Source organism: Podarcis bocagei, assembly GCF_964188305.1.
Source record: "Podarcis bocagei genome assembly, chromosome: 12".
Classification (NCBI taxonomy): Eukaryota; Metazoa; Chordata; class Lepidosauria; order Squamata; family Lacertidae; genus Podarcis; species Podarcis bocagei.
Window position 1 is genome coordinate 27,594,189 of NC_138137.1, and position 12,907 is coordinate 27,607,095.

Genomic DNA, 12,907 nt, shown 5'->3' on the forward strand with positions numbered 1-12,907 from the left:
CAGTTTTAGAAATGCTTTGTTTCTTAGCATGAATTAGCAACGGGAATCCTACCTCACTTTACATAAGGCAGGGAGTTGGAGTGTGGAGAGGGAAAACACAATAAAATAAACAGAAAATAAATAGTTCCCTGCTGGATCAGGCCAAAGACCCATATAGACCAGATTTCCTCTTTTCAGAACCAGATGCCTGTGGGAAGCCTGCAAACGGAGCCTGACCACAACAGCGCTCTCCCAACCCACAATTCCCATCAACCGGTATTCAGAAGTATCCTGTGTCCAAAAGTGGAGGTAAAACATAGCCATTGTGGCTACTAGCCATTGAGAGATCGGCTTGCAGATGAACTAACATGTTAAAAATGTTAACACCAGTCCTAAAGGATCTTCACTGGCTTCCAGTATGTTTCCAAGCACAATTCAAAATGTTGGTACTGACCTTTAAAGCCCTAAACATCCTCGGACCAGTATACCCTATCATTCTGCCAGGACACCGGGGTCCAGAGCCGAGGGCCTTCTGGTGGTTCCATCACTGCAAGAAGTAAGGTTACAGAGGGCCTTCTCGGTAGTGGCGCCCGCCCTGTGGAACACCCTCCCATCAGATGTCGAGGAAATAAACAACTATCTGACTTTTAGAAGACACCTGGAGGCAGCCCTGTTTAGAGAAGTTTTTAATGTTTGATGTTTTATTGCATTTTTAATATTTTGTTGGGAGCCGTCCAGAGTGGCTAGGGCAAACCCAGGCATTATCACAGTTCAGGGACACATTTCAGCCAGGCAAAAGCACCCAGAGAAAACACAGAGCAGGGGCAGTGAGAGGTGTGGGTTGAGGAGAATGCCGAGGGCCAGAAAGAAAGGCATGGAGGGCCGCACTTACTGTGCAACACTCAGGAGATCCATTGCATTCAGTGTCACTAACTCCCAGGTAAGTGAGCACAGGATACATACAACCTTTGGCACATGTTTAGCTCTCACTCTGAAGTTAAAGGAACCTGGAAGTTTTAATTTTGCATAGATTGTGAACGACTACAAAGAGAGACAGAAAGAGTTTGAAAGAAATCAAAGTTATCTTGGCAAAATAATATTGAAATATTATATTTGTCTGAGTTTCTTTTTTAAAAATAGAAATCATTATTATATTACTCGGTACTTTGGAAGCTAAAGAAGAAATCCTATATTCACATACTTAAGGATTAAGCATCATTGAACTTAATGGGTCTTACTTCTGAGTTGACATGTAAAGAATTCTACTGTAAATCTCCCTGAAGACAGAGAAGAACTGAGAAGAAGAGAGTGCCCTTAGCAAGGCTTTGCTTCTATTTGTTTAAAGAAGTTGTTAAATCCTCTAACCAACCATTAATCCCATATTTATTGGTTAATAATGACCTCAGAAACCCACACGCCATTATTCCATTATTAGTAACAGCATACTCTGAGTAACTGCAGCCCTCAGGGAAAGCCGTTTTTTGTCTGTTTCTCATGCAAAATGTGCAAATGGTTCAACTGCGTATTTTGGCAACGTATTCCAGGAAATAATATATTATTTCAATACATTTTAATCTTTCCACCCACACAAAAACGTGCACACAAAAAACAAAACGTGCACATTATGTGTATCTAGCTATGATTATGACGAAATGTTGAGAATTCATCTAACAAAATGATTGTCAGAAGCTAGCGTAACATAGTGGCTGCAAATCTAGAAGCCCCCAGTTTGAATTTCCCCTTTGCCATGATCTCACTAGGTAGCCGTAGGCACGTCGCTCTCTCTGAGACTCAGTTCACACCCACACCATACCTTTAAAGCACATGGCTTCCCTCAAGGAATCCTGGGAACTGTAGTTTGCTAAAGGTGCTTAGAACTGTAGCCAAGTGAGGGGTAAACTATAGCTCCCAGGATTCTTTGCAGGGAGGCATGTGCTTTAAAGGTATGGTGTGGATGTCAGTTCAAACCCTGCATCTGCAATCATTTTTATTGTGTGTGCATTACCTTCTAGGGTCGTTGTAAGGATTTAAACTAATAACTGGACATGAAGGACATTGGAACTCTTGAAATTGCCGTATGCTTTCCTGCGAGCCCTATTCATGCCTTTACTCGTGTGTAATGTAACGACTTTGCAGCACACCCCTGATCTTTGCAAGTTGAGCCTGGAGATCTGAGCAGCAAACCCCAGCAATAGGGATGCAATGTGGGTACCCTGATGTCAGGGACTAGGCAGATGGGGAGGACTGGCAGAGACCTCCACCTCAAAAGCTGTCCAGGCAGGAGAAAGATGGTGATAGTATGCAGGAGTGGAGGAAGGGGTGTGTGGTGGGTGCAGGCTACCCCAGGTGTCAACACTGAGGGGGGTGACAAAATGCCGGGTGACACTCACCGCGGGGCCTGCAGTGCGCCCGAGCCTGGGAGAGACGCAGTGGCTTGGGCACGCACAGGCTCCACGCTGCCCAAACGGTCTGCTGCTGCCTCCCCCCCCCCAGCTGTAGGGCAGCTGAGTGGGAGGCAGGCAGACTCTGAGCAGTTTCCTCCGCCGCTGATAGTATGGACCCAGATTTGTGGTGGCGGCAAACAGGGCACACTCCAGAAGATGAAAGGCCACTGAGAAACATGGAAGAAGCTATTGGGAGAGGTTCAAACCTCCAACCAGCTGAAATCAACAGAACTTTAAAGTGCTTAATTTTGCCTGGAGCAGCCTGTTATTTTGCACGTACTAACTAATTTAATTCATTTTTCATTCGGATACACATGAAAGTTGTGTGTGATTGATTCCACATTGAAAACAGATTGTAGTCACAGCAACGGTGAAGCAACCATCCTCTCAAATGGTTTGAATGTTATAGCTTGCTGAAAAAGAAAGAAGAAAGAGAAATATCGAGTCTTCAGAGCATTTGCTTCAACATTCTTACAAATACGTGGGCTAACAACTAAGGCTAGATTTCTGCTACAGTTCTCAGATATTCCATGTTTCTTGTGCTTTGCTTTTCTATTTTTTTTAAAACCCATAAAAAATACATCATTGACTTTTGACATCTTGGGATTTCACTGTATTTTTCACATGTGGGTGGATGAATAGGATGGTAAATAGTCAAACCCGTTACACTGAGAACCTAAAGAGCTGCCAAGTTAAATCTTAAGCTGAGTGGGAAGGAGGGGAAGAGAAGAAGCCTTCAAAACAACACTGAGGTTAACGCAACACTGAAGCACACACCAGCGGATTCTCAGCGGGGCTTTTCCATTCCTTCAGGGCTAAAGAGGCTTCAGTTTTCCCTACAAGTCTGAAATAAAAAAAAATGGAGAAGAACTAGTGGAGGATAAATGGAGCCTGGCTGAGTTCACAAAATATTGGCTCTGGCATTGCAAATGTTTGACTCAGAAGTTCAACCCAGAGAAACTTTGCAGCATAAGCATATACAGAGCCTTGATCAGAGCTAAATCTTTAAGCAGCACCAAGAAGAAAAGGAGAGTTACCAGCAGTCAGCGGTTTTACTCAGTGCAAGGGGAGAAAAAAGAGATGCAATAAATCCTGCTTGGCCCAGATCATGCCACTTTCATTGCGGTGCATTATTCGTAGTCATCACAAGCTGATTCCAAAAGGGCTTCCACTGATATGAATATAAGGAGTTGACTGGTGTGATTTACAAGGCGCTGAAAGAAGCTTACTTGCACTTAAGCTGATTCAGTTGCCTCTGACTGAAGAGAACCGAGTTAAATGTTAATGGGCACATTCACGCTAACAACAACAACAACAACAATAACAACAACAATTTATTATTTATACCCCGCCCATCTGACTGGGTTTCCCTAGCCACTCTGGACGGCTCCCAAAAGAATATTAAAGACATGATAAAAGATCAAACTTCCCTAAACAGGGTTGCCTTCAGATGTCTTCTAAAAGTCAGGTAGTTGTTTATTTCCTTGACATCTGATGGGAGGGCCTTCCACAGGGCGGGTGCCACTGCCGAGAAGGCCCTCTGCCTGGTTCCCTGTAACCTCACTTCTCACAGTGAGGGAACCGCCAGAAGGGGCTCTCGGTGCTGGACCTCAGTGCCCAAGCTGAACAATGAGGTGGAGACGCTCCTTCAGGTATACTGGGCTGAGACCATTTAGGGCTTTAAAGGTCAGCACCAACACTTTGAATTGTGCTCGGAAACGTACTGGGAGCCAATGTAGGTCTTTCAGGACCGGTGTTATATGGTCTCGGCGGCCACTCCCAGTCACCAGTCTAGCTGCCACATTCTGGATTAATTGTAGTTTCCGGGTCACCTTCAAAGGTGGCCCCATGTAGAGCACATTACAGCAGTCCAAGTGGGATATAACTTGCATGCTCCTGTGCATGTCTGTGTAGAACTAAGCACCGTTGAGTTTAATGGGACTTACTCCCAAGTAAGCACGTGCAGCAGGGATGGGGGAGCTATGGCCTGCCGGATGTTGCTGCACATCAGCTCCCATCATCCCTGGCCATGGACTCTACTGGCTGGAGCTGATGGGAGCTGGAGTCCATCAACATATTCCCCAGGTATAGGATTGCAACCCTTAAGACGTTATTCATTTGTCTGCCTGATTTTCATCCTTAAAGTTGTCAACCAACATTGATGCCCATGAGTTGCTCAACTGAATGGATATTTCATCACTGTATATATCTTTATGTTATGCTTCAGTTTCACTTATGTAAGTTATGCAACTCTTGTTGATACCCTGAACTACCCAGAGTAATTAGTGTGAAAACCAGAGGCCTTTTCTCTGTGAAATTAAGTGGTTGAAAAGATGAACTGAATGGATCTATCCTAGTTTTCCGGTGCTGCCTTTGCAGTGCTTCTTCTCCACTGCTTGAGCAAAATGTATTCCTTGCTCTCTTATAATCTCCTCCCTTGAAGGTATTAGGAAAACTGCAATTGACAGAAAGATGTTTCCATATCTGATTTGGAATAAACTTCTCTTTGTCTTTGCATTTGTAAGGCGGATCAGGAAGTGTGAGAAATCTCAAGAGGTCTCTAGCTGGTTTAATGGAGCAATAGAATAATCTCACTTGCTCTGTATCCCAGTAACTATGTTTTGGGCTCAAAGCAAAGTCATGGATAATTGACACTGCCAAAGGAAATTTAAACAGCTAATTCAAATATTCTAAAATCATAAGTGAGAATGTTAAATGATCTGCAAGTTCACTCCAGGGATTAGTTTCAGTCCTTGGCCCTGTGACATCTGAACAGTGACTATACATGTGTATATCTCCTCAGGGTACAGTTGTTTGACAGTTTAGGAGAGCAGTAGGAAACTGCTGGTCTTCCAGATGTTGTTAGACTGCAGCTCTCATTGGCCACACTGGCTGGACTGGGGCTGATGGGAATTGGAGTCCATCAAAATTTGGAGGCCACAGGTTCCCCATCCCTGCTCCAAGAGGCAAATATACTCATCTTCTTAGCAGTACAATGCAAACTTCGCATATGTAGCTGCTGACAGCATCTGTATCCATTCCCAAATATATTCAAGCCAGATGCTGGCTAAATCAAGTTCAGCTCAACTCAGTATAGTGCAGACAAATCCTAAATCAAGAATTACTTTTAAATAAATGTGCACAGCATTTATATTGATACTGGCCAACTCCCTGCCTCTACACGTTCTCTTGCACAGCATTCAATCATCTCTAGGATTCCTGAATAATGATCATATCACAATAATTGCTGTAATTCCAATTTTAATGTGGCATTTTCCTACCATCCAACATATCAAGGGGAGAAATTGGGACACACATCTTCCAGAGCTATGCTCCTGTTTGAGTAACGTGACGTGTGCATAATTGTGCCCCTGAAATATGTGCCGGGGGGGCGCTTTTTAAGGCATCCCCCCAAGGCATCCCCTTCAGCAGGAGGAGAATCTTCTTTACTTGGGCATGCTGCCCACGCAAGGTGGAAACCTGGAAGACCAGCAGTAATCAATTGGATTTATTTTTATGTATGTGTTACAATCTGACTGCAAGTCTGAACAGTACAATTACCCTAGGACAGTTGTTGAAAGTCCTGAATCAGTTACAAACATATTGAGAAAACCAATCTTCAGGTTACAAAATACATCTTTGGGCATGTTTATGTACGCAATATTTTAGCTACGCTTGATTTCAGAAAGTGACTTAAATATAGGGGTGGACTGTATCTCCGATTTCATAGTATTTAAAGACCCTCTACCAAAAAAGATTAAAAAATGATGGTCAGAAGCAGAGACATTCCTTGAAATGTCCATAACTGCCATCACTATTCAAATGCTACCGTGAAGAACAAGAAGGAAATGCGAGATAACCACTGTTGTGTTACCTTTACCATTTCCTATGAAAGCGTTTCCATTACAGTTAAGACTGCAGCACTGAGCACTGTAAAAGCTATAGGAATAAGTTCAGGTTCAGATTTCAGCAATATTTTGCAGAATATTGTTCTTCAGCCTTTTGATGCTAAATGATGGGGAAGCTTCTATTGATTTCAAAGGGGTTAAAAACAGAATTTGCAAAAAGCAATTCGAGGCTCAATTGTGCCATCTGGTGACTCCTTCCTAAACTACATTTGTTTTATCATTGTAGATTTTTCTTTCGTAAGTACTCACCCTCTCCACAAAGACTTAGAGAAGTTGACAATATGTTTTGGGGTGGGAAAAGATTAAAAATTCAAATGTACAAATTGTGCTAACATTTACAAAAAGGGCTAGACCTAATTATTACTATTAACTGCTCCCCCCCAAGAAATGAGGCTCAAGTGACTTACACAAAAAGCAATGCGTGTGTGCACCCACTTAAACGTCTTGTAGTACAGTACTTCAAATAATGTGCAAGTTCAGATTTAGCCAAAAGAGATGGAAACTTCAGAACTGAAGAGGAGCATCTTTTATTATTCTTATATGCAGGCAATTGGTGGTATTCTACTAAGTTTTACTCAGAATAGACCCACTGAAATTGTGTATGTTTAGCCTGGAAAAGAGGAGAGTAAGAGGAGATATGATAGCCATCTTCAAATATCTCAAGCTTGTTTTCTCCTGCTCTGGAGGGTAGGACTCACAACAATGACTTCAAGTTGCAAGAAAGAGGATCCCGACAGTGAGAGCCTTCAACAGTGGAATGGTTTCCCTTGAGAGGTTGTGGACATTCCTTCCTTTGGAATTTTTTAAGCAGAGGTTGGGTGGCCATCTGTCATGGATGCTTGAGCTGAGATTCCTGCATTGCAGGGGGTTGGACTAGATGACCCTTGGGATCCCTTCCAACTCTAAAATTCTGATTCGTATCCTATCTTATCTTCTTTTACATCAGTAACAAGAGATGCTCTTGATTCTTCCCTGCAAGGATTCATTGAGTGAATAGTGTGTGATGCTTTCATCTGAATGGAAAACAAAAACATATTGGTATGACTTTCCATATGACACTGCTGAAGACAAAGGACTTTAATTTCACTTGCAAGGCCGCCTAATTCTTCTAGTCTCTAACTTAACTTTGATTTAATCCCACCATTTTTCTTAAAAGTAGGCAGTGTGGCTATGTGAGCGCCAGAAATGAACATTCCCATCAGCCATATATCATTTTTTTTTTTTTTTTTTTGCAAAACGTAGTGTCCTTCTGTGTTTGGCTGTTCCAGGGTTTTCACATTTCTGAAAACTCTGCTGTATTACATTTTGTGAGGGCAAACCAGATCTCTAGAATCCTAACCAGGATTCCGTTCTGCCACCAAGCCCCCCACTTCGACCTATATTCGTACTACATACATGCAGTCCATGCTACTGCGAAAATAGGGTGCTTTTCATTGGCGGCGTATTATTTGAGGGAAGCAATTCCCTACGTGTTAATAGGACAGAAAAAGCGGTAAGAAAACTAATCGGTGCTCCCACTCGTGAGAGACACTTAGATCCCCCCCCTTTTCTTCTTCTTGCTCAAGTTAAAGAACTGTGTGGTTGTAACTACATTTTGCTACGCAAAATAATATAGTCATAAAAACAAAGCACAATTTCAGGGCAGCCAATGCAGCTCCTAACAAATATCATAAGAAAAAAAGAGTATCAGAGAGATCACGGTCGCGCATTCAGAAAATCCAGTAAGTGAATTATGTAAACTCAAATAACAGGCGCACGTGATGCCAAAAAGCAAAGCAAAACGACCCTAGCGGCTCACGGTGAAACATAAACAACTGGGGAGCTAGGATTGGCTAATCGTTAGCATGTGGGAGGAGCTTCCAGCTAGGCTGATGACGTTATAAGCTGACGGGCTTAGCCGGCGAATCAACCATTCTCCAAGCTCTTGCCTTAAAAAAAAGAAAGCTCATTCCAAAAGACCCGGATGAGAGAGGCCACACCTGAGATGGCTGCCAAACTAGCACCGGAAACAGAAGAGGAATCATTTCCTCCCCGCCGTCTCTTCCTCTCGGCCCGCCATTCGAGGCGAGTCGCGAAGACGTCATCGCTGAGCGACAGCGAGGAGAAGACGTTGCCTCGTGTGGCGCCATGGAGGAGGCTGAAGAGAAGCCTCCGGCCGCCGTCGCGGCTCCCCCGGCGCCCGCCCTGCCGCCCTGCGTGGAGCTGCCTTCCTTCGAGGCGGCCCGGGCGCTGACTGAGAGCCGCTACTCGTGCCTGGTGGTGACTCCGCAGCGGAGGCACGTCGCTCTGCCGCCGCGCTTCCTGCACCGCAAGAGGACGGGGATCCGCGCGCAGCTGGACGCCGAGCTGCGCCGCTTCTCGGAGAGGTAGCGAGAGGCTGCGGAGCTCCGTTGGGGGGGGGGGGAGGCCGGAGGGACGCCCTGCGCAGCCTCCGCCGCTTCTTCACACGGCGCTTTGTCTGGGCTTGAAAGAGGATGGAGGAAGCAAACTCCCGGAGGATAAAGGCTGTGTTTTGCGGATCGAAAGCGGGGAGAGCACCGTGGCAGCCAAGAACATTAAGCAAAGCTTGCGCTGGATCAGGCCAGTGGCCCCTCTAGTCCCGCATCCTACCAGTTGCATGTGGGAAACCTGCACAAGGGCTTATTTTTCCCCAGGGGCAGATCTACTACGAAACTAATAAAGCTTAAGCTTCAGGGCCACTGATCCCAGGGGGGCTCCAGAAGTGATTCAGTCCACATTGGGTTGGTGTTTTTTTTAAGGGTCTAGTAGACGCAACTTCAGTCTGGCTGCTCAAACTGATTTATTTTTTGTTGTATACCAGTTATAAGGAAGAATACAATCGAAGGGGCCCTCAAAACAGTTCAGGGTTTTTTGGGTGGGCAAAATGTAGGACCTGCATTTTGGGCTCCCCCAAACTTGAACTGTTATGAGGGCCCCTTCGATTGCATTCTTCCTTATAATTGGTACAGTGGTACCTTGGGTTACAGACGCTTCAGGTTACAGACTCCGCTAACCCAGAAATAGTACTGCGGGTTAATAACTTTGCTTCAGGTCGAGAACAGTGGCAGCGGGAGGCCCCTTTAGCTAAAGTGGTACCTCATGTTAAGAACAGTTTCAGGTTAAGAACAGACCTCCAGAACAAATTAAGTTCTTAACCCGAGGTACCACTGTATAGGCATTTGTATCCTACCTTTCCACTTTTGAAATGGAAGTATATGTGGCAGCTTCCACATAAATTGTATCTCTAGAAGATTTCACTACTTCCACTTGCTTGTTCAAGGTAATACAAGGTAGATGTACTTGAACAATCTTGGTTGCAGCTGACATTGGATATATTCCAGCCTTAAAACCATTCATAGTTCTTAGTTGCTCTCCTTGATATGTGTCATTACCCAGTGGCTTCTTTTATCTTGCAGCTTTCAAGGTGTTCCTGTGGCTTATGATGATATTAAAATAACAAAGGAAGTGGGAGATATAATTGATGACATTGGAGCTGTCCATCTGGACATTGAAGCAGATTTTGTTGTGTTCCAGCCTAAAGAAGGGAAAAAACTTGTGGTATGTAAATAAATGCTTATTTACCTTTGCTTTTAATGCTTAAAACAGGACCTTTGTATCATCTTTCTGGTACATGGTACAAGTATTCTGTGGGAAATCTAAACACAAAGTACTTGAGTTGACTTGTTACAGTGCTCCAGGGTGTAATTACCTTTTACAGCCTGATTGTATGCTGTATTCTGCATGTTGGTCCCCTGAAATTAATGGTTTTAGATGTGCCTAAATGTAAAACCTGTGGTCTTCTTCTTTTTGTTGTTTTATATGTGTGTGAGAGAGAGTGTGGTGCTCTTTAATTGCTTTCTAGTAATAACTAGTATTGCAGCAGTGCCAACAACTGCAGGTGCATGGTGTGTGTGTGTTAATTATTTGTAAACAAGATATTAAAATTGCTCTTGAAGCCTTTCACAAGCATCAGATGGACATAGGGCTTCAGAAATGTCACACATCAAGCTCTTGGATGCTTTAATAAAAGTTAGATTTCTAAGACCTTGCCAATTCAGCTGTTATAGCGACAGTATTTAAGGTATCTGCAATGTATGTCAACTGAGCAGATACGGGATAAGGTTCTGAAAATCTGAAAGGATATCAGAGTTCCTAAAAATAGCAAGAATATATGTTTCTATTTGTATTTAATTTTCTTAGTGTTTTAGTATACACCAAAATTCCATACCCGCTTTTTTTAGCTGTAATACAAGGAGCTTTTCTTCAAATGTATGCAGTGCTACTAAAGATTGGGCCATATCCTGTGGTGAGCATTAAACCTAACACATATACCCCACTTTAAGTGTTCAAGTCAATCATTATAATGTGCATTGGCAGACTAAGTCTTCTGTGCACACCTGTGACACTGATCTCTGCTTTAAGATAGTGATGATGTCTCTTAATGTCTTATTGTATTGTCCATATTGAACATAGAAGAGATTAGTAAGAGAAACAACCGCTTGCATTTGTGAGAAATCAGAGGCTACATAGCATACCTTTTTAATTTGTCTGTCTATTTCCAGGGTACAATCAATAAAATGGCACCTAGTCACATAGGCTGTCTGGTACATGGCTGTTTCAATGCTTCCATCCCCAAACCTGATCACATGTCAACCGATGAATGGAAAGACCTTGGCTTCCAAATAGGCAACAGACTGATATTTAAAGTATTGTGTTTTGATTCAGATGCTGCTGGAGTGTTCTGCATCAAAGGAAAACTCTGTAGAAAGAGGTACAGTAATGTGTCTTTTTGCAAAGTACTTCAGAAGAATGTTTACTTCCAGCATATAAGGGAGCAAAGTCTTCTCAGAGTGATCACATGTCAAATTTAGTTGGATAACAGATTTGGATGAAATATCAGAAGTTGAAAGATGTGAAGATGAGGGTGGGAAATAGTTTCTCTTCCACAAGTCTCTGTGTTGTTGGAGTTTCACCTATATTTAGACTGAAGAGTAATCCCCATCTTGTTAGCAAGGATAATACTGAAAGTGAAGGTTGTAAAGTATACTCAGGTTTTTATGAGCTCCGCTGTATTTGACTGCACTTTAATTTTAGTGAGCCGGTGGGGGGGGGATTGACCTTTGCATGAAAAGTAAGAAAATGACAGACAGTATGGGAAGGAAAACCAGTCAAATTGAAAATAGAATAGAATAAGAAATAGAATAAACAGCTTTAATAATTGTAGCTTCTCTTATTCTCATATATGATATGATATCCTTTGAAAGCTCATCTACTGCCCCCCTTTCACTTTTTTCCCAAAGCGGCATTGGAGAAGAGTTCAAGGAAAAGCACAAGGGAAAACATGAAAAGCCCCATGATGTGCAGAACGGCACAGAGGAGATGGAGATGGACATAGCGACAGCTGGTGTTGAAGAGATGAGAAACAACGGCGGGGATAATGGAATATTTGATATGTCAGATCGAGGGAATGGGCAACACAGAGATCTGGGACTGCATGCAAGTGACTCAAGTGGCTACCATAGTGATCACAGCAAATCTAAGAAAAAGAAGAGAAAACTTGGCGAGGAAGAAGGTGGACTCCCTGGATTATTAAATCCCAAAGCTAAAAAGAAGAAAAAGCAATGAGAAATAGTATGGATAATACCAAGTGCCTTAACTTGAACCTAGAACTCTTCCATCAGGTGTAGTTGGAGAAGGAATGCTGTTGTAGATTATCTACATGCACAGGAAAGATGAATAAAATAATATGAAACAATATAAGAAAAGAACGTAGAGGTTTTTAGTTGCCAAAGACTGTATTTTATGAAATCCATTACCAACAAACAAACTAAAAATCCAGTCCTCCCTCTATTATTACCTACCTTTTCTTCTGCCTGCTGGCACAGACAGGGAGGAATGGGAACTGAAACCCATCAATATCTAGAGGGTTGCTTCTTGAATGCTGCAAGTATGTATGGATTATGTTTGATCCAGTCAGCACTAAGACCCACAAATACAAAAATATACTTTTAATGCACATAAATACAATGAACAATAATGGAACAGTGGTTCCATTTTCACCATTAAGTCTTTTTCACACTTGTCCCAATTAGTCCTTGGGAAAGGTTTTCTCAACAGTTTGGGGAATGTGCTCCAATAATACTTCTGAACCAGGGATTGATAACTTCTCAGTTAAAATTTTTATTTTGCTGAGATGCTGTTCTCCTGAGATGCAGATTGGATTGCCGGGGGGGGGGGGGGGGAGAGAGAGAGAGACAAAAATTGGTCATTTGCCCTGTCTTCCCAGGACAAGTTGGGAATATTGTACTATGTTTAGACTGAAGGCTGTCAGAAACCACCTTTGCCTTGACATCCCCAGAGCAGAAGAATTTTGGGGAGTCATGCTTTATCCTTCTTCTCAAAATAAAAGAACTTTGGGAGAAATTTCTGCTGAACATCCATAACTTATATTTTAATGGACTAAATCTGGCATTTAGTTACATCTAGAAATTGAAGTCTCTAAAACATGTCTCTTAATTATTTGTGATGAATAACTATTTTTATAAAATTACAAAGGTGATGTAATGCCTGGAGCCT

The 12,907-nt window shown here is 42.8% G+C and overlaps 1 protein-coding gene across 1 annotated transcript; it reads left to right on the forward strand.

Annotated features, from left to right (window-relative positions):
- The first annotated feature begins 8,400 nt into the window (after positions 1–8,400).
- On the forward strand, positions 8,401–12,578 carry POLR1F (RNA polymerase I subunit F). The gene is made up of 4 exons (XM_081164011.1): positions 8,401–8,697; positions 9,748–9,889; positions 10,894–11,102; positions 11,632–12,578. The coding sequence occupies exons 1-4, from the start codon at positions 8,459–8,461 to the stop codon at positions 11,954–11,956; spliced, it is 915 nt and encodes a 304-aa protein (XP_081020137.1). The 5' UTR covers positions 8,401–8,458; the 3' UTR covers positions 11,957–12,578.
- The last annotated feature ends 329 nt before the right edge of the window (positions 12,579–12,907 follow it).